Below are 22,498 nucleotides of genomic sequence, written 5' to 3' on the forward strand. Positions count from 1 at the left end.
CCACAGTAAAGAAAACACTAGGAGCCACAAATCCCTTTTGACATTTAAAATTAATATCGCTGCATATAACGTTTTATCCTTTGCCTTCATTTTATATATAAACAAAATGTGTTGTATGTATTAAATCAATGACCGACTGCAGAGAAAACGACATTACATTTTTCCATGCAACAAAATCATTTTAAATAATAAAAAAGACGTTAGGTTGAATATTACTTTCAAGGAAAATACCCAATATCTATTTGAGTCCTTGTATTTATGAAACAACTTAAATTATCCTACCCGGAAAATAAAAGGACTATTGCACCGAACAATGAAAAAAATATGAATATATGCAAAATAATAGGCAATTAAAATATTTATCATTGGTTGATGTGATTTCTGCTCCTGAGCCTCAGTGTACAGCGTCTGCACATCAGGGCTGTTTCACCTTCATCTTTACTCAGGACTGGAAGCTCATCTGTGAGGCACGCGCAATGTTTACTTTTAATAAAGTTCATGTTGGAGAACACCTGCTAAGATCGACAGGACTCCAAGTGCAGACCTTTTCATGTTCATGTTTGTCTGGTTTGGGGAGGTTTTCAGTAACACGCCTTTAGTGATTCTGCGCAACAACGGCCCTCTGACAGCAGACCATCTTCAAGGTGGTCCATTTCTCCTGCATCCAGAACATCCAAATGGACACATCCACACAAACACAACATTTCTCAGCGTCCACTGTTTCAGAAGTCACCCAAACCAGCAATCTATATAAACTTAAACTAAATCTAAACTTTTTGTTTTGAATCCAAACCAGGTGTTCTTGGATTTAAAATCTTTTTGTTTAACAATCCACCGGTCTGGCGAAACAGCAAAATGACTGAATTACAGGCTATAACTGTAATGAGAGAAACAATGACAGCCTATTCAACATGTAAGGTTGTCATCCGTTTTATTTAATTTATTTTTAATCCTAAATGGTCAATTACACCCAAAATGTAACTGTAGCTACTGTATAACCGTGACTGTCGACCCCTGAGCACTAACAAGGTCTAGAAAAAACAAAAAACAAAGCTCTTTTTAATGTTCCCATCAGAAGTTGGACCTGCATCTTTAGCTGTTGTTCCTTCTCTGCGAGCATCCCTACGGATGTTTACATCGCTGCTGCCTAACTTCATCTGTGTAGCACCGCTAACATTAGCGGAGCTGCTGGTTGATGTTCAGTCACACGGACGTTTATAACCGTGAAAGCTCATTTTAGCTTGAATTGCTCGGTTCATCATGTATTCCAAAGGTGAAATTTTAAAGTAAACTTGTAAATGGTTCGCAGAGTTGTTAACTCAGAGTTGTTAAGCATCCAGTGTTAACTAGTTTTTTAATAACAAATATGTGATTGCAGGTCAACCAGCTTAAGAAATGATGGAGGCTCAGATTGGGCACCATTCCTGCTTCTAGGACACATCAGTTCTGATCAGCTGATCAGAGGATAAGACAAATGATGAAGATGATGTGTGTGTACAGTCAGACAGTTGGAAGTTTTTTTTAATATTATTTGCAGCAAAAATGTGCAGTTTTTTGTTGTTTTTGTACATGACTTAAACATGAATAATAAAGTGTGTTAATGGCATTTTTGAAGTATTTTGGCTTTTCGTTGCCTCTTAAACACATAAATAACCAGTGTCAGTTTAATAATGAAAATTACATTAAATTTTAATTACATTAAAAATCTTGTGGAGATAAACACTGAATAGAAACATGATTGTTAACCAGATGAGAAGCTTTACAGTTTTACTTTTTCATCCATCCATCCATCCATCCATTCTCTTCCGCTTATCCGGAGTCGGGTCGCGGGGGCAGCTGCCTAAGCAGGGAAACCCAGACTTCCCTCTCCCCGGCCACATTCACCAGCTCATCCGAAGGGATCCCGAGGCGTTCCCAGGCCAGCCGAGAGATGTAGTCTGTCCAGCGTGTCCTGGGTCTGCCTTGGGGCCTCCTTCCGGTGGGACGTGCCCGGAACACCTCACCAGGGAGGCGTCCAGGAGGCATCCTAACCAGATGCCCGAGCCACCTCATCTGGCTCCTCTCGATGTGGAGGAGAAGCAGCTCTACTCTGAGCCCCTCCCGGATCACCGAGCTTCTCACCCTATCTCTAAGGGAGAGCCCGGCCACCCTGCGGAGGAAACTCATTTCGACCGCTTGTATTCGAGGTCTCGTTCTTTCGGTCATTACCCACAGCTCATGACCATAGGTGAGGGTAGGAACGTAGATCGACCGGTAAATTGAGAGCTTTGCCTTTCGGCTCAGCTCTCTCTTCACCACGACAGACCGATGCAGAGCCCGCATCACTGCGGACGCCGCACCGATCCGCCTGTCGATCTCTCGCTCCATCCTTCCCTCACTCGTGAACAAGACCCCGAGATATGTAAACTCCTCCACTTGGGGCAGGACCCCATCGCAGACCCGGAGAGAGCACTCCACCCTTTTCCGGCTGAGGACCATGGTCTCGGATTTGGAGGTGCTGATTCTCATCCCAGCCGCTTCACACTCGGCTGCGAATCGCTCCAGTGCGAGCTGAAGATCACGTCCTGATGAAGCCAACAGAACCACGTCATCCGCAAAGAGCAGAGACCCAATCCTGAGACCACCGAACCGGATCCCCTCGACACCTCGGCTACGCCTAGAAATTCTGTCCATAAAAGTTATGAACAGAATCGGTGACAAAGGGCAGCCTTGGTGGAGTCCAACCCGCACTGGAAACGATTCTGATTTACTGCCGGCAATGCGGACCAAGCTCTGACACCGGTCGTACAGGGACCGGACAGCTCTTACAAGCGAGTCCGGCACTCCATACTCCCGGAGTACCCCCCACAGGAGTCCCCGGGGAACACGGTCAAATGCCTTCTCCAAATCCACAAAACACATGTAGATTGGTTGGGCAAACTCCCATGCTCCCTCGAGGACCCCAAAGAGGGTGTAGAGCTGGTCCACTGTTCCACGACCGGGACGAAAACCACACTGCTCCTCCTCAATTCGAGGTTCGACTATCTGACGGACCCTCCTCTGCAGCACCCCTGAATAGACCTTACCGGGGAGGCTGAGGAGTGTGATCCCCCTGTAGTTGGAACACACCCTCCGGTCCCCCTTTTTGAAGAGGGGGACCACCACCCCAGTCTGCCAGTCCAGGGGGACTGTCCCCGATGTCCACGCGATGCCGCAGAGGCGTGTCAACCAAGACAGCCCTACGGCATCCAGAGCCTTAAGGAACTCTGGGCGGACCTCATCCACCCCCGGGGCCTTGCCACCAAGGAGATTTTTAACCACCTCAGCGACCTCAGCCCCAGAGATAGGCGAGCCAGCACCAGCTACCCCAGACTCTGCTTCCTCATCAGAAGACGTGTTGGTGGGATTGAGGAGGTCTTCGAAGTATTCCCTCCACCGCCTCACAACGTCTCGAGTCGAGGTCAGCAGCCCCCCATCCCCACTGTACACAGTGTTGACGGAGCACTGCTTTCCCCTCCTGAGCTGCCGGATGGTGGACCAGAATCTCCTCGAAGCCGTCCGGAAGTCATTCTCCATGGCCTCTCCAAACTCCTCCCACGCCCGAGCTTTTGCCTTAGCGACCGCCGAAGCCGCGCTCCGCTTAGCCTGCCGATACCCATCAGCTGCCTCTGGAGTCCCACAGGCCAAAAAGGCCCGATAGGACTCCTTCTTCAGCTTGACGGCATCCCTTACTGTCGGTGTCCACCAACAAGTTCGGGGGTTACCGCCACGACAGGCCACAGCTGCGGCTGGCCGCCTCGACAATAGAGGCACGGAACACAGCCCATTCAGACTCAATGTCCCCCGCCTCACCCGGGACTTGGTTGAAGCTCTGCCAGAGATGGGAGTTGAAACTCCTTCTGACAGGGGACTCTGCCAGACGTTCCCAGCAGACCCTCACAACACGCTTGGGCCTGCCAGGCCTGACCGGCATCCTCCCCCACCATCTGAGCCAGCTCACCACCAGGTGGTGATCAGTTGACAGCTCCGCCTCTCTCTTCACCCGAGTGTCCAGGACATGCGGCCGCAAGTCCGACGACACGACTACAAAGTCGATCATCGAACTGCGGCCTAGAGTGTCCTGGTGCCAAGTGCACATGTGGACACTCTTATGTCTGAACAAGGTGTTCGTTATGGACAATCCATGACGAGCACAGAAGTCCAACAACAAAACACCACTCGGATTCAGATCAGGGGGGCCGTTCCTCCCAATCACGCCCCTCCAGGTCTCACTGTCATTGCCCACGTGAGCATTGAAGTCCCCCAGCAGAACGAGGGAGTCCCCAGAAGGAGTGCTCTCCAACACCCCCCCCCAAGGACTCCAAAAAGGGTGGGTACTCTGAACTGCTATTTGGTGCATAGGCACAAACAACAGTCAGGACCCGTCCCCCCACCCGAAGGCGGAGGGAGGCTACCCTTTCGTCCACCGGGGTAAACCCCAACGTACAGGCGCCAAGTTGGGGGGCAATGAGCAGGCCTACACCTGCTCGACGCCTCTCACCGGGAGCAACTCCAGAATGGAAGAGGGTCCAGCCCCTCTCGAGGGCAGTTGTTCCAGAGCCCAAGCTATGCGTCGAGGTGAGTCCAACTATATCTAGCCGGAACCGCTCAACCTCGTGCACCAGCTCAGGCTCCTTACCCGCCAGAGAGGTGACATTTACTTTTTCATATAAGTTTTTATTGAAATTCTTAGTCAGAATGAACAGTAGCAGCATAACATTAAACAGATAAAATTTCAATAACAGAAAATACAGAATATGCACACAGGACATAATAAAAACACTGAAGTTGTGGCAAAATATCTTTAATGTGAGAGAATTTCCTTCTTTAATGGCAAGTTCAACACTGAAACAATAGAACGTGCAATTGTGCTAAAAACTGCAAACTATGTGCAAATTAGTCACCAAGACAACCAATGAGAGCAGATCCAGAAGTCTTCTTTATCTGCTGCAGGCCGTAGACCTCCATGAAGCAGATCCAGAAGTTTTCTTTATCTGCTGCAGGCCGTAGACCTCCATGAAGCAGATCCAGAAGTCTTCTTTATCTGCTGCAGGCCGTAGACCTCCATGAAGCAGATCCAGAAGTCTTCTTTATCTGCTGCAGGCCGTAGACCTCCATGAAGCAGATCCAGAAGTTTTCTTTATCTGCTGCAGGCCGTAGACCTCCATGAAGCAGATCCAGAAGTTTTCTTTATCTGCTGCAGGCCGTAGACCTCCATGAAGCAGATCCAGAAGTTTTCTTTATCTGCTGCAGGCCGTAGACCTCCATGAAGCAGATCCAGAAGTTTTCTTTATCTGCTGCAGGCCGTAGACCTCCATGAAGCAGATCCAGAAGTTTTCTTTATCTGCTGCAGGCCGTAGACCTCCATGAAGCAGATCCAGAAGTTTTATTTATCTGTTGCAGGCCGTAGACCTCCATGAAGCAGATCCAGAAGTCTTCTTTATCTGCTACAGGCCGTAGACCTCCATGAAGCAGATCCAGAAGTCTTCTTTATCTGCTGCAGGCTGTAGACCTCCATGAAGCAGATCCAGAAGTTTTCTTTATCTGTTGCAGGCTGTAGACCTCCATGATGACCCAGAGCTTCAGTGGAGAGTCGGTCAGGTGCTGGGAGGACCTGTAGACACACTGGCAGACAAACAACAACCGTTTACAACAGAGTTCAACCGTTTGCTTTATTTAGCTTCATTTATAAGGACGTTTATATTATTACAGTTTCTGGTTTACAGGCTGATGCCAGACTGACGTGTTAGCTTAAGTAATTATGTTGTATGAACATGTGGTAGAATTATTAGAGCATTTAAATCTTTTTTTCTGAGTTATGTAATATAAATATGAAGTTGTTTCTTTTGCAACATTATAATGCATATTAATAATAATAATAATAATAATAATGGATTAGATTTATATAGCGCTTTTCAAGGCACCCAAAGCGCTTTTACATTGTGAATCCATTATTCATCCACTCCTCACTCATACCTGGTGATGGTAAGCTACGTGTGTAGCCACAGCTGCCCTGGGGCAAGGTGACGGAAACGTGGCTGCCATTCTGCGCCTACGGCCTCTCCGACCATCACCGAACATTCATCCACACATTCATACACCAGCGATGCCAACACTGGAGGCAAGGAGGGTTAAGTGTCTTGCCCAAGGACACAACGACAGATGACTGCGGGAGCGGGAATCGAACCGCCGACCTTCCGATCATTGGACGACCTGCTCTACCACTCTACCATAATTTATGTTCAGAGTTTAAAGAAGTAAAGAAAATATATTTTAATTTATCTAGAATTACAGTATATAGATTATGTTGTTGTTACGTTTTGTAGCCACCAGTAGTAATAAATCTGATTTATGAAAACACTTTAACCATGTCCCAGTTCAGCGACAGTGATCAGTATTGCTTTAAATGTATATATGGATGCTTGTACTCTTATTATTTTCTGGCAAATTATTTTACTCCTTTGATACGCTGGAAAACTATTAAAGGTCCAATATCTTGAGACAGTCCTTTCTGGCCTTCTGGAAGAACATGGAAGTCTTTGCAGTTCTGATGAAGTCATAGCTATACACAAAGAGTTCTATTGTTTTTACACAGAATGACAGAACCCACATTACTTATTTCTAATAGAGTATATCAGTTACTGTGTAAATTTATGTTCATATTAATATGATATTCTGATCAAAACTGAAGACCAATATTATCTTATATTGAAGAAGAAAAGCAAATGCTTTACTACAGAAATAATAATACATTGGTCAAACTCCAGAATTCACAACCTTAGAAAATTATTAAGAGTATTAATAGAGCATTAATAGAAGTTCTACTTTTTATTTTTAAAAATCTTTAGCATAAAAGATTTGTTCATATAAATTGCGGCATTTCAAGACAGAAACGAAGTTTGGGGTTGTAGTTTCAGCATGTGACCAGCGGAGGGCAGTATAGAATCGCTGTTAGACATTTGTAAAGTTAGAAAAACTATTTCACCTTCACTTCCGGTCTAGAGTTTCTCACTACACTTTAGTGACAGATTGTGGCTGCTTAAGGGTTAAATTGTGTACGGACATTACTGATTTAAACTGGAAGGATGAAGAGCACCCAGGACAAGGAGAAATCATCTGTAGCATCTATCAAACATCAGAGATATGGATGAGGAGAGGTGTCTGCAAATCCCAAAGGATCCTAACAGAAAAACCTCTCCCAGCTACGACCCGTTGACTCTGCTGCTGCTGCTGGCAAGCTTTCCATTACAGGCTAAACATTTTAAACAACCTTAACTGAGAACATCTCAACCATACTGGCAGAATGTGTTGCTGGAAAATTTCCTAGTAGAATATAATATTGCTGTCACTCCAGGAGATTCTGCTAAAGTGTTTGATGCAATACCATCCAGAGTCTGTATGTTATTTAAATATCAGCCAAGAGTTTCTAGCCAGCTTTTATACTTGTTATTTCACTTCCACTGGTAAAAGTGTATTTTCTGGTTATTCTAAAAATAATAACAGGTGTATTAGATCCTTATCTCAGAGAAACAAGACCACATTACCAAATACACTTTCTTTTTGGAACTGTTTGGTGGATGACAAAACATAGAAAGAAGCCTGACAGCCACCTAGTCAGTATTAATTACCAGCAAAGTAAAATAAATTCTTTTAAATATATTCATAGATTTTAACCAGTAAATAACTATGTCAAAGTTAAATTTAAGACAAACATTGATCTGAACTGTAGTTTTGGTGAGATTCCCTCAGAATCTGTTGTACATTTGTTTTGGTGTTGCCCTGATGTTCAAACCTTTTGGTGACATTTGTGTTTTTATTGCAGAGAATGTTGAGTTTTGTACTTTTTTGGAAAGACATATTGTTTGGTATTCCATATGACCATAAACATATAAATATTATGAGGTATTATTATATACCTTCGTATCACATTACCAAATACATTTTCCCTTTTTTGTGAAAGTAAACATTTTTAAACAAAATAACATTTTCCTTGATTTCTTCCTCCATCCCAGCGTTTCATGTTTTTAAAAAGTTATTTTGTGATTATTTTTAATGTAATTGTTTTACACTCTTGCTTGCTGTTATATATTCATTCTCATTATTATTTTCTGTATTGAAATTTTATTTAATAAAGTAAAATAACAGAAAATAACCACACAATGACGTAAGGAGGACTCGAGTGGTTTGGTCACGTGACTTTTGGCACGCTGACGCAATTTCCTGTTTATAGGCTCAAGGCGGACTCAAGCATACCGTCAGTAGAATAAAGATGAGGTAGATATTGGAGGTCGGGAGGATCCGCTTCCCTTCTTTACAATATAACACCTCCAACATGATTGAATTAAAACTTTAAACTCCAGCTGGAGACTCCGACGTGTCTTGGATACTGAAGCTTGTTGGTTTCTGTCCTCTGCGGAGGCCAGCTCGCTGGAGAAACGGCGGAGCAGAGGAAGGACCTGACAAAGACTTGTTATCGAGGGAAGCCTCGTCGGGAAGGAAGGTGAGAATTTACACCTTGGTGTGATGTGTTTGGTTTAATCGGTAAGTGGTAATAATTCCGGGAATCGTGTGCTTGTGATGTTTGGAGCTTAGTGAGGTTAAGTTGTTGCTGCAGCGGAGTGGTGGTTCTGTGGAGTTGATGTGGTTTGGAGCTGCGGCGGAAACTGCTATCTTATCTTCAGGCCTTGCCTTCTCTGCAAAAGTGAACTTAGAGAATCAAATAACAGTGCAATCAAAATGCCGTATTCCAGTGAAAAAGTCAAAATGCGCCGCTGTTTCTGTTTTATTTTAGAACGGTCAAAGCAGCCGCTCCTGCATCTCTAGTGCGCCCGTATTATAGACTTTACGGTATATACAGGACACGATTGACGAAGTCAGCGATGGAACGCTTCAACGTGTAATAATTTCCGGTTTTCAAAATATAAGACGAGTTATTGAGGCGCAATGAGAAAAATGCGTCAGTGTTATCCAGCGCAGTTATTTTTTCTGTTATTTGGTTACATATAAAAGAATAAATTGAAGAAATATAGTGTGTTAAAATCAGGCCAGCTGACATTCTTGCCTGGGATGAGATAATATTAGATTCCCCCCTCTAGCATGTTTATATCCGAGATGCAACCAATATGGTGCAGGGTGGACGTGTCGGCTAGTTAGGTCACGTGTCTGACAAAGATCGATAGCAGAAAATAATCAAATATTTATCACTGTATATTAGGCTACTGCTGGTGTGACATGTTTAGATTTAAGCTCCAAATGCCATGAGCCAAACTTTCCTTGTGGCTAAATCATCTATGATGTCTCCATAGTCCAGTTTCTGGGCAAGTTGACGGTCTATGGAGTGCATTGCCAAACTGTTGACCCTCTCCTCTGACATGTTAGAGTGCACGTAGTTTTTTATTATCTTCATTTTACTGAAGGTCTGCTCACCTCCAGCCACGGTCACAGGCAGAGACAGGAAAATATGCAGCAGGACACACAGGTCTCCATAAATGCTCTGCAGTCCCATTGTGTTTATGGCATTAAGTAGGTCCAGAGCTCCGAGGCGTTTTCAAAAGTTGCATTATATTATGTCTTTAAGCGCTGAATTTGATCTTTAAGGGATTATGTGAGAATGAGGGTGGCATAACATATTATGAAATAGAAAGTTGTTTGTCTTTCCCTCAAAATCGTGTTTAGGACACGCTGAGCACAAAGTGCAATAAATTGGTTTTGGCTGTCAGATGAAAGGTAGTGAGCTTAAAGTCTCTTTCCCTGTTGCCGATGCTCTTTGATGTTTTGTAAATGGTCATTTAGGATACCATCATACGTTGCCAACAGCTCAATAATGCAGGGCTCCAGACTGCAACCAAATGGTTGCATTTTGCACCTTAAATGTGAGACAGTGCGAGTGAATTTTTCATCTACTCTACAATGGTGACCAATACATTTGCCGGCCTTTGTCTTGTAGTAGTTATAACTGAATTTATTTTGTCGCTAACAAACTTCTGCGCCCCTCTTCAGCCCAGTAGTTCACAGTAATGCGCAAATTAGCTGCTGGTTTGCCGACTCAAACTAATTTCAATATGAGAAAAGGAGACGAACACCATCGAAGAAGACGACAGCCAATGTGCATGTGAACGGGGGCGAACAACCACTGTGATTGGCTTATGTGTGAAAAGAGGTGGGTCACTCTACATAATCTGGAATCCACAGTAATTTCTTTAGATGCAGAAAAAGCATTTCACAGAGTAAACTGGACATTTTTATTTGCAAAATTAAACAAATTTGGGTTTGGTTCATCTTTCATAGACTGGATAAAAATATTATATAACAACCCAAATGCATGTGTGAAGACCAATGATCAAACCTCTCCAAGCTTCTGTTTACAGAGAGGCACCAGACAGGGCTGCCCGCTTTCTCCATCACTCTTTTATTGAACCCCTAGCTGCTGCCATAAGACAAAATAAAGAGATTAAAGGAATTCATGCCAAAAACATAGAACACAAGATAAGTCTTTATGCTGACGATGTATTACTTTTCCTCCAGAACTCACCGACATCTCTCCCCCAGACAATCACACTTATTAACACATTCTCATCAATATCTGACTACTCTATTAACTGGTCTAAGACTGTTGTTATGCCCATTTACTGTGACCTACAAAACACACCCAATACTACAATACAGTCTGGAAACATTAGATATCTAGGCATAAACATTTCCCCCAGGTTATCAGAACTAACAAACCTAAATTATGTCCAGCTACTTAAAACACTAGAGGATGATCTCTCACGGTGGAGGCGCTTACCCATATCACTCATGGGGAGGGTTGCCACAGTTCTATGATGGTTCTATCTAAAGTAAACTACCTGTTTTCAATGATACCCACTAAACCATCCTCCAGTTGGTTTAAGTCACTGGACTCACATATATCTAAATTTTTATGGGAAAACAAGCCATCACGTATCAGTCTAAAAACTTTACAACAGACTAAAGATAGAGGTGGATTGGAGCTACCCAACTTTAATCATGTTTTCTTAGCTAACAAGCTGCAGTATATCTCCAAATGGCTTAAACCTAGCGGGCTGGATGAACCATGGTTAGATGTAGAGCAAGCATTGTGTGAGGATGTGTTTATCTCTGACCTGCCATTCATCATGAAAACACATAAGTGTTTTAAAAGCATCAACATAATTTCCTCTTTAATGGCTTAATGGGAATTTCTAAAAAATAGTCTTTAATTATTCCATCCAAGCTTACACCTATCTGGAACAACCCTGACATCCTGCAAAACAAAGAGATTATAAACTTCACTCAATGGAAAAATGAAGGAATTAAACAGAACATATAACAGAAAATGGAAAAGTCCTGTCATTTAATATCCCCACTTCACAATACAGAATCAGCAGCATAGCATTAACATTTTAGAATACCACCAGCTTAAATCTATTTTATGTAAAAAAATATACCATTAATCAATTAAACTTACAGCCACCTATCAGGATGGCAGAATTCTTGAATCTCAATGCCCCAGAGCTATTATCAAAAACATATAGACATTCCAACTTCAAAATAGGAGGCTGACTTATCCAGTAACTTCAATAAAGATGAATGGTCACAAATATGTTTCAGCACCTTTACAATGACTAAGAATTCAAATATGCAACTAATACAATTAAAAATTCTTCATAGAACTTATTGTACTGGACAAAGGATGTTCAGGATGGGTCTATCACAATCAAACACCTGCTCACAATGCAATGAAAACACGACTGACAACTATCTCCATGCCTTGTGGTCCTGCACACCTGTCCTCAGGTTCAGGTATGTGAAGACATGTCAACATGGTTTAAATGTAATATTCCTGCAAACCCCACACTGTGTCTACTAGGTGACTTGGGTTAAACAAACATGGTAATTAACTTTGCATGCATGATCATCACAAAGAAAACTGTCCTTGTGAACTGGAAAACCAATATAATCTGTGCATTCAGCAGTACATCACCACATCAGTAATTAGTCAATGTCTGCCTCCTCAAAGAACTAGTTAGCTGAGTTTTATTCCCTTTGGTCCCCTGTGATTGGCTCCATCACTTAGTGTAGGTGGAGGATTGTGACCATAGACTGTATAAAAAAGATGGATGGAGCCTCCGTGACGTCACCCGTAGGTTTGAGCTAAATTGAAGCTCATTGGATGGTTTCCACCGTTGCCATCTTGGTAGCGTCATGTGTGTCATCATTCCTGAAAAATCCATAAATGGGCAAAAAGGTGGAGCTGAGAGGAGGACTGTGAAGGTGGGGGTGGATGATTGACAGCCATCAAACTCCAAGCTGCCTGTAGCTAAGAGCTAACAGAGCTAACCCGGAGCTAACGGTAGCTAACTCTTCTACTCATTGGAATGAGATAGGAAGATTTATCCAGCTCTTTGGCACAACTCAGTACTGAATAAGCTGTGTGCACTTAAGCCCAAGATGATCTTGTGTGATGAAATTGTGATATTGTATTTAAACAAAGGGACTAAAAAAAGGTGCACTACATGACAGCACCTGGATCCAGCTGGACTCACAGCAGTCTGACTACTACTTAAATATAATGTCCCATCCTTTTTGAATTCTTGCTTGTGTTGTTCTTACTCTCAGTCGCTTTGGATAAAAGCATCTGCCAAATGACTAGAATTTATTTCCCTGTTGATTCTTGTATTTTGTGTTGCTTTTTCTGTTTATGTGCAGCACTTTGTTTCAACGGTAGGAAATTCTGTATTGTGTTTCTGTACAGGTGTAGCAGTTGGTTGTCTGGTGTTGGTTAGGACTGAAGGGTCATTGCTTCTGTCGTATCTTTGTCTCCACTTTCTTCACTGTGTTTTCACTTGTTAAGTTTATATATTGGGCCATTGAGTAACATTACTTGTCACAGGTTGTTAAATGGTAAATTGACTCATACTTATATAGCACCTTTCCAGTCAGCTTTACTACTAGGAACATTGGGAGGCTATATGGGGTTAAGTGTCTTGCCCAAGGGCACTTCAACATGTATTCAGGAAAAGCCAGGAATTGATCCACCAACCTTTTTTGGAAGACAACTGCTCTTTCTCCTGAGCTGCAGTCGCCCCTTGGTTTAGTTGTAGAGGAGTGTGATATTTATTTCAACATCAGCTTGTTCCACTGCGGTGCTGTATGAACTTGCCTCGATGTTAGCATACTTGGAGCAGCTTCTCCTCAGTATCTGTCGGCCCTGTGGCATTTTCATATGCACGGTGTAACCAAGCGGCAACCTCCGTTGGTAAAATGTGTGACGCCTGTGTGGAAGTACAAAAAATTGCAGTTCACCTCTCATCCGCTAGGGGCTGGCCTTCCTCCGTTGGCTACCGTTAGCTCCAAGTTAGCTCTTAGCTACAGGCAGCTCAGAGTTTGATGGCTGTCAATCATCCACCCCCACCTTCACAATCCCCCTCTCAGCTCCACCTCTTTGCCCATTTTTGGATTTTCCAGGAATCTGTCCATCTTTATATACAGTCTACAGGTGGAAGTAGATGCATCTGATGTGGGAGTTGGGGCAGTTTTGACCCAGCATTCTTGGAACACGCAGAAGCTCCTCCCGTGTACCATCTTTTCCTGGCACTTGACCGCTGCAGAACGCAACTACCATGTCGGTGACCGGGAGTTCCTCACTTTTAAACTGGCTTTGGAACAATGACTCAATTGGCTAGAAGGAACCAAGTTGCCATCATCTGGACGGACCATAAAAACCTGGAATATTTACAGTCTGCTAAACAAATGAATCCCTGTCCTCTCCTAGTGAGAGAGATTTCCATCACAAACCAAATATCCAATAAAAAAGGCTGACATGAATTTGTCAGTGCCTCTGACCATTTGTCTGCTGCAGTGCTGTTTGTTGATCAACGAATAAAGTTGAGATGGTAATTCAATTTTTCTTTTTTACAAGGTCTTCTCTGCAACCTTACTCAATATTTTATATAACACTGCTGTTCTTCTTAACTGAGGTGTCTTGAAATCCATCGTTATCAGTTTTATATTTCTTTGTCATTTCAGTGTTCCCTGCAGATGTGCAGCAGCTGCTGGTGATTACAGAAGGGGTTCTTTCTAAATGGAGTCTTATCAAGCAGAACCTAGAGTCCCATTTCATAAAGGAGGAACTATGGCCCAATCAGGATGGGGAGCAGTTGATAACAAGCTGGTAGAGACTGGCACCAGTTTACCAATGATGGCGGCCCCTCTGAAGAGTGAAGATGATGACGATAAAGAATTTCAACCTTGGTCATATTCAGCCCACCTTCATCAAGCCCAAACTGAAGGCAACACAGATGTAGAGACTCCAACCAACAACCCAGATAAACAGATAAAATCAGAAAGTGATGGAGAGGACTGTGGAGGACCAGAACTAACCAGTAACCCAGACCCAAACAGTTATTTGCAACCAGATAGTGACAAAAAAGCTTCAGGCTCTTCTAAGATAAAACATTTGTCACATTTGAAACCTGAAATGGAAGACGATGATAAAAGTTGGAATCCCACGAAGGAACATGGGTCAGGTGTACCCGGTGATGTGGAGAGTAACTCTGCCAAAAAATCCCTCATCTGCTCTGAATGTGGTGAAGAGTTTCACTACCAAAAATCTTTCCAGAGACACTTGACACAGCATTCAGATGAAAGGTCTTTCAGCTGTATGAACAGTAAGAAACATTTTAAAGTAGCACAAAATGTAAATGTGCAGAAAAGAGTCCACACAGGAAAACAAACAGTTAGATGTGATGTTTGTGATGAAATCTGTAGTAGTACAGTACATCTTAGGATACACATGAAAATCCACACAGGAGACAGACCATTCAGCTGTGATGAATGTGGGCATAGATTTAGTCGAAAGACCAATTTAAAGCAACACATGAGAATCCACACAGGTGACAGACCATTCAGCTGTGAGGAATGTGGACAAAGATTTAGTCTAAAGACAAACTTAAACCGGCACATAAGAATCCACTCAGGAGACAGACCATTCAGCTGTGGGGAATGTGGACAAAACTTTAGTCAAAAGACAGACTTAGACAAACACATGAGAATCCACACAGGAGACAGGCCATTCAACTGTGGGGAATGTGGACAAAGATTTAGTCACAAGACAAGTTTAAACCAACACATGAGAATCCACACAGGAGACAGACCATTCAACTGTGAGGAATGTGGACAAAGATTTAGTCAAAAGACACACTTAAACCAACACACGAGAGTCCACACAGGAGACAGACCATTTAGCTGTGATGAATGTGGACAAAGATTTAGTCGACTGACAAACTTAAACCGACACATGAGAATCCACACAGGTGACAGACCATTCTGCTGTAATGAATGTGGACAAAGATTTAGTCAAAAGGCAAACTTAGACCAACACACAAGAATCCACACGGGAGACAGACCATTCAGCTGTGGGGAATGTGAACAAAAATTTAGTCACAAGACAAACTTAAAACTACACATGAGAACCCACACGGGAGAGAGACCATTCAGCTGTGATGAATGTGAACAAAGATTTAGTCGAAAGACAAGCTTGAAACAACACATGAGAATCCACACAGGAGAGAGACCATTCAGCTGTGGGGAATGTGAACAAAGATTTAGTCAAAAGACAAACTTAAACGCACACATGAGAATCCACACAGGAGACAAACCATTCAGCTGTGGGGAATGTGGACAAAGGTTTAGTCAAAAGGCAAACCTAAACCAGCACATTAAAATCCACACAGGAGAGAGACCATTCAGCTGTGATGAATGTGGACAAAGATTTAGAATGAAGACAAACTTAAATACACATAAGAATCTACACAGGAGAGAGACCATTTCATTGTTGGGTTTGTGGTAAATTCTATGTAAAGCACTTTTAATTGTCTTGTACGTGACATGTGCTATACAAATAGATTTGCCTTGACTAAAATTATTTAGGTGGTTTTAAGGTTTAAAAGGACACATGCATGCCCACACAAAATAGAGAAGGCACAATTGCAGGATTTTGCTACAATCCTGTAAACCAGAGGTCCCCAACCCAGGTCCTCAAGGCCCACTATCCTGCAGGTCTTAGATGTCTCCCTGCTGCAACACACCTGATTCAAATTAATGGCATATGACAAGCTCTGCACAAGTCTGCTAACAAGCCACTTATTTAAATCAGGTGTGTTGAAGCAGGGAGACATCTAAGACCTGCAGGATAGTGGGCCTTGAGGACCAGGGTTGGGGACCTCTGCTGTAAACAATGTGTTGTTTCCAGTGTAGATATGTGCTGGTTAGAAAAACTATAGGGGAGTATTCCAGGAAAGTTACTAAAGAACGCGTCCCTCGTAAAGTTGCGACTCAAACTGGCACCATCTTATTGATCCTCAACTTGTTGGGGGGGTTAAAAAAACAACTCAACTTTCTCTTTTTAACTCATTTAAAAAAAACTTGAACAAATGTCTCACCTGCTTTGTCTTTCTCTGATTGTCCTGGAAAGTGTTGGTCTCACTTTGTACTGCTTAAACCTTAATTGCCTATTTTGTTTTTGTACACCAACCACTGGGAGACAGAGTAAAATGATCTTTGAAGAATAAATAGTCAATACAGTTGGGATTTTTCTTTTTCTAAAATTTAAATATTTGATGCCACTCATTGCATACAAGGTTGGACATTAAAAATTCTGTGTTTTTTGTTTGTTGTACAGATAATGAAAATTTTGATAGTTTATATTTAATAGATTGAATTTATGTGGAGGAACACTTTTGGGTGTCTCATTTTGACCTGTCAGTCATTATTTGAGGCGAGACTTAAATCAGCTTTACAGGCGGGCCGGAGCAGACATGTTCTCCAGCAATTGTTACCATGGTAACTCAGCAGGGACTTATTGAAACCATTGTAGCAGTTTATTTTATGTAATTATATATGTGTTGCAGCTTACTGTGTAACTCATGAAGTTCTCAGATCAAAAAAAAAGATGAGATTCGAAAATTATTTTTCTTCAAATTTACACTGCAGTCTGATGAGAAGTGGTTAAGATTTGCAAATTAGATATAAGAAAAAACAGACATCTTTGCTATTAATCCACTTTTTGTTCATGTGTTTGTTTCTTTTATCAAATATTTACACTACAGTTCAAAAGTTTGGGGTCACTTCCCTATTGAATCCCATGGCAAAGTGACACCAAACTTTTGAACGGTAGTGTCATTTCTAATATCTATATAGATCTTGGAAGCACAACACAAATCATGAAAATCTACACAATTTTTAATCAATTTAGTTAATTTGTCAATTTAGGGCATTTCTTCTGTTATCATATGTAGTAGCTTTGCTTTATAATCACTTGTTCATGTTATTTCAAAAGCTTTTTTGGCTAACGTCCTGTCATGCCTCCGTGTTCTACTGAACGCTTCAGAAGGTCTTCTGTTCCTGCAGCTGTCCAATTTTTTAAATGAACACCTAGTTTTTTTTTGTTTGTTTCTTTTAAGACCATGTTTTTGGTATATGTACACATTTAAGGTTTCTGTCATGTTTTTTGTCATTGTGTATGTATGAGATGTTTGGTGGCCTAACCCCCCGTTCACTACATAGAGCTGCACTACATAGCACACGGCATAGTGCACTCATTCTCTTGGCGATTCAGACACGTAGCTGCCTATTTTTTCCTCGCTGCAAACCACGTGACTACCGCCGTCACCACGGCAACCACAACCCGTGTCAAGATGTCATTACAAATCCAATATAAAGTTGTGTGTAAAAATTTTTGTTTTTATTCCTTATGCTATATTTTATTCTTTGTTTGCTTATAGGTAATTTCGCACAGCTAAATTTTTTCACCTCCTTGCACCATGTTGAGCTTCTGCCCGCAATGCATTGTGGTCTATATTGACCTGTCTAGAGACCATCAATGCTCACTACTTTTCAAGATGCATTGTGGGTAATTCTTAGTGCCCTACTTTTTTCTCTCTGGACATTCGGACACTCCGAAAAAAGGGCGTGACCCCTATATAGGGCACTATGTAGGGAGTAGGGTGCACATTCGGACACAGCCCCTACCTACCTGCAGGCTGTCTGCTTCCATTGGCTGAAAACAATAAACCACGCCTCCCTCAAGACCACAGAACTCGCAGCCAGCAGAACCAGGTGTGAATAATATCCCACTCAAACACAGAATCCTAAAGACAGATCCTCTCTCATAGGTTTGCTATGAACATGGCTGGTGTCACAAAGGTTGGCGACAGTGAATTAATCTTCCTATATTAGTCATCACTCTAGGCCGACCTCTGAAACAGTCCATCAAATTTAGTTTAGTCATATTCAGAAATCCTTTCTTCATTCTCTTGAATATCAAACAATTAACCCAACATTTAAATTATTCATGCTTCACTTTCCTACATTTTTCATAATACAAACTTGGTTAAATGTCATATTTACATATTTTTCTGTTCATGCTTCAAATGTAAATTTTTTATTTTATGTCTCTCATGTTTGTAGAATAGTTATTAAATATATTGTATTTTAACCGGTCATTGTCTGTGGTTTCCTTGTGCGCTCCTAAGATCGATTTAAATGCGATCTAATCTGTGGGTAGCTACTAGTACACAAGTCGGGCCCTGATCACCCCGGCTGCGTTGCCCAGGAGAAGGTGTCTGTTTGCAAAAACTGTATCTATTGTGTGTTCAAGGTGAAAACAGGATCCAAGCGCGGACACTGAGCTGGAAAGAAGTAAATGATTTTCTATTCTATTCTATTCTATTCTATTCTATTCTATTCTAGTTTAGCAGACTCTTTAATCCAAAGCGACTTACATTTGAGAGTAAGAACAGCACAAGCAAGAATTCAAACAAGATGGGACGTCATCATTAAGTTGTAGTCAGACTGCTATGAGTCCAGTTGGACCCAGGTGCTGTCATGTAGTGCTAGAGGCAGTGCACACTGTTTTTTTTTTTTTGTGTGTGTAAGTCATTTTGTTTAAATACAAACATTACGATTTCATCAATCAATATCAACTTGGGCATATGTGCACGATTTCATCACACAATATCGTCTTGGGCATAAGTGCACACAGCTTATTCAGTACATGGTTGAGCCAAAGAGCTGGACAAATCTTTCTAACTCATTCTGTTAAGTGCGGAAATGCTCCTTAAACAACTGTCTTTAGCTTACTTTTAAAGGTGGATAAGGACTCTGTGGATCGGACGGAGTTTGGTAGATTGTTCCACCATCAGGGAACAACAGAGGAGAAGAGTCTAGCTACTCATTTTGTGCCACTTTGTGGTGGGAGCACTAGGCGTTTTTCACTGGCAGAGTGTAACTGTCAAGAGGGAGTGTAGCTCTGGATTGAGGAGTGAAGGTAGATGGGAGCCATTTGGGTTATTGTTTTGTAAGCCAGAAGCAGGGCTTTGAATTTGATGCGTGCTGCAACTGGAAGCCAGTGGAGAGCGATTAGCAGCGGAGTGACATGAGCTCTTTTGGGCTGGATGAAGACCAGACGTGCTGCTGCATTCTGGATCATCTGCAGAGGTTTAACTGAGCATGCAGGCAGGCCAGCCAGTAAGGAGTTGCAGTAGTCAATGCGAGAAATGACCAGAGCCTGAACCAGGAGCTAGGCCGTGTGTTCAGTCAGGTAGGGTCTGATCCCCCTTTATGTTGTAGAGAGCAAATCGGCTAATGAATGAACAGCCGAGGAGTGACGACACCGAACCTACCTACTGGTCTGGTAGGAGGCTGGCGAAGCCTGCACTCTGCTCCCCACCATTTCACTCTCTGATTCACACAACCGACATACATTCTTTCTCCTGTTATGGACAATTGCGTTTAGACATCTTCTCTGGACAATGGCAATAATCAAGACGCGGATTCTACCCGTGCTGTGTGATTGGGTTGTAAAAAGTACCGACCAGTGCATGTAGTGGTGAAGACTCTGTAAATGTTATTTGATGTTGTACAGCCAAATTATTGTGAAATCAACTTGTGCAATTGATCAGATTACCAGGATACTGCAGTTGTATATATTGGGATATTTTTTGGGCTGCAGTTTGGGGTTATTAATCACTTCAATATATGGTACCACCACTAACTAAAATCAACCTTGTCCTGTCTTTTATTGATCACTGACACTCAGCTGCAGCAGTTGTTCTTAGGTCTTCTACAGTCATCCTATTAGTCCATTGTTCCTGTTATTTACCCTTACCACTTTCTCATAAGAGTACGAACGTATTAGTGCCCAGAGGTGCTACACAATTATTTCTGCAGTCAGCACAGTGGGAGGCTGAGCATGTGGTGGAGATAGAAGAGAGTTAAACACCATGAACAGTTGTCGTGTGTTGGGAGCATTGCGGCTCTTGTTCCTATAAAAGGCTATCTTTGCCACCTTTAGGCTGGATGTGAAAGTTTCAAGTTTTGCTGGTACTCAGACAAGTCAGTGTGCTCTTTTGGTTTGCGCCACTTTCTTTCTGCAGCTCTGAGTGTGGCTCTGTGCTCCCTCAGAACCTCTGTGAGCCATGGACTAGGAGGATTTTGTCTAGCTGGTTTTGACACCAGAGGACAGAGTTTGTCCAGAGAGGAGGCGAGAGAGGAGCAGAGTGTTTCTGTAGCCTCATTACAGGACAGTAGGGAGAAGTCTGAGTGGGAAGGGAGGGTAGAGTACACCTCATAACTTGAAGGTTGAGCTGGTCTAATATACTTGCTGCTTGATTGCAGAATAAGGTGGAGGTAAAGATCCCAGTTGCCAGGGAAAGAGGCATACCCACCATCACCACACACCAGAGCAGGAACCATAACAGTACCACCCCCTCAACTGGAGCCACTGTGCGACCAAACTTGTCCGGATGATTCCAGCGAAAGTCCTGGACCACAAACGAATCCAGGATGAAGGAACACGGGACCCAGGCACGCTCCTCAGGGCCATACCCTCCTAATCAACCAGGAACTGATTGAGGACCTGCTGGATTCAGAGGGGTCTAAATAGCAGGGTGCCAGCTTCTTGGCATCTGTTCACAGTGGTATGTTTTTAGAAGATAGCCAGACCTTCTGACCTGGTATGTAGCAGGATCCAGGTGTTCGGTGATGATCTGCCTGGCACTGACTGCATTCTCCAGTGCAAAGGAGTGCAGCCCAAGCCTTCCTCCAAACCCGATGGCAATGGTGGATGTGCAGCTTGACAGATGGCACAGAGACCTCCTCTTCCTGGGGTGGATACAGCAGAGGCTGGTATCCTAGGGAGCACTCAAAAGGAGACAAGCTCGAAGCAGGGGGGGGCAAGAGAATGATGAGCGTACTCTACCCAGTCCAGATCGTCACTCCAGAAAGAGCAGTTGGATTCAGTCACACATCGCAGAGCTTGATTAGCCCTTTCGGCCTGGCCATTGGTTTCGGGGTGGAAACCTGATGACAGACTGACAGTGGCCCCAATAGATTGACAGAAGGACTTCCACACGTGAACTGAGGTCCCCTGTCTGATACTATGTCCACTGGTAGTCCGTGGAGTCGGAAGACGTGATATATCAGCAGGTCAGCCGTTTCTCTGGTAGAGGGAAGCTTAGGGAGAGCTACAAAATGCACAGCCTTAGAAAAACAATCCACAGCATTGAGAATGGTGGTGTTACCTCTTGAAACAGGAACTGCACTGATGAAGTCCAAATGATTTGTGACCAAGGCCGGCTAGGAACAGGCAGAGGATGAAGCAACCTGGCGGGTGGCTGATACAGTGCTTTAATGTGTGAACAGGTAGAGCAGGCAGCCACGAACTCTCGCACATCTCTCTACCACCCTAACCCCATGGTGGGCCACCAGAATCTACGTCTAACCAGAGAGAGGGTTCGCACTGCCCCAGGATGACAGGCAAGATGGGAGGAATGTCCCCACTGGAGGACCAGAGAGTGGACAGCATCGGGCACAAATAGACAATTGGGGATCCTGTACCAGGGTCATGCTGTTGCCGCTGGGCCTCCTTATCTTTGTCCTCTACTTCCCAGGAAACAGCTGCTACAATACAGGATGAAGGCAGGATGGTGTCAGGAGGTGCAGAGTTTTCAGGTATAAATTGACGAGAGTGGGAGTCAAGTTTCTGGTTTTTCCAGGTCTGTATGATAATGTAAAGTTGAACCGGTTAAAGAAAAGAGACCAGTGGGCTTGACAGGGATTCATTTGTTTAGCAGACTGTAAATATTCCAGGTTTTTATGGTCCGTCCAGATGATAAATGGCAAGTTGGTTCCTTCTAGCCAATCGCGTCATTGTTCCAAAGCTAGTTTAATAGCGAGGAGCTTCCGGTCACCGACACGGTAGTTGCGTTCTGCAACGGTCAAGTGCTGGGAAAAGAAGGTACACCGGAGGAGCTTCTGCGTGTTCCGAGAATGCTGGTTCAAAACTGCCCCAACTCCCGCTCCTATGCCCCCTCCTAGACCCTAAAGAGGGTGTGGAGCTGGTCCACTGTTCCACAATCAGGACAAAAACCACACTGCTCCTCCTCAATCCGAGGTTTGACTGTCCAACGGATCCTCCTCT

General features: G+C 43.2%; 1 protein-coding gene across 4 annotated transcripts in view; it reads left to right on the forward strand.

The window, feature by feature from the left end:
- LOC121634100 (gastrula zinc finger protein XlCGF57.1-like) overlaps positions 1-17,560 on the forward strand; it is a 540,387-nt gene extending 522,827 nt beyond the window's left edge. The window contains exons 1-3 of one of the 4 annotated variants that reach the window (XM_041976548.1): positions 8,252-8,518; positions 14,047-15,870; positions 15,949-17,560. In XM_041976548.1, coding sequence (XP_041832482.1) covers positions 14,102-15,868 — 1,767 coding nt within the window. In that variant the 5' untranslated portion in view covers positions 8,252-8,518; positions 14,047-14,101 and the 3' untranslated portion in view covers positions 15,869-15,870; positions 15,949-17,560. Of the gene's footprint in view, positions 1-8,251; positions 8,519-8,542; positions 8,560-11,671; positions 11,821-14,046 lie in introns of those variants that run through there. The other 3 variants (XM_041976549.1, XM_041976551.1, XM_041976550.1) reach the window with 3 other exon arrangements.
- Positions 17,561-22,498: the final 4,938 nt, after the last annotated feature.

This window comes from Melanotaenia boesemani, chromosome 22 (assembly GCF_017639745.1).
Source record: "Melanotaenia boesemani isolate fMelBoe1 chromosome 22, fMelBoe1.pri, whole genome shotgun sequence".
Classification (NCBI taxonomy): domain Eukaryota; kingdom Metazoa; phylum Chordata; class Actinopteri; order Atheriniformes; family Melanotaeniidae; genus Melanotaenia; species Melanotaenia boesemani.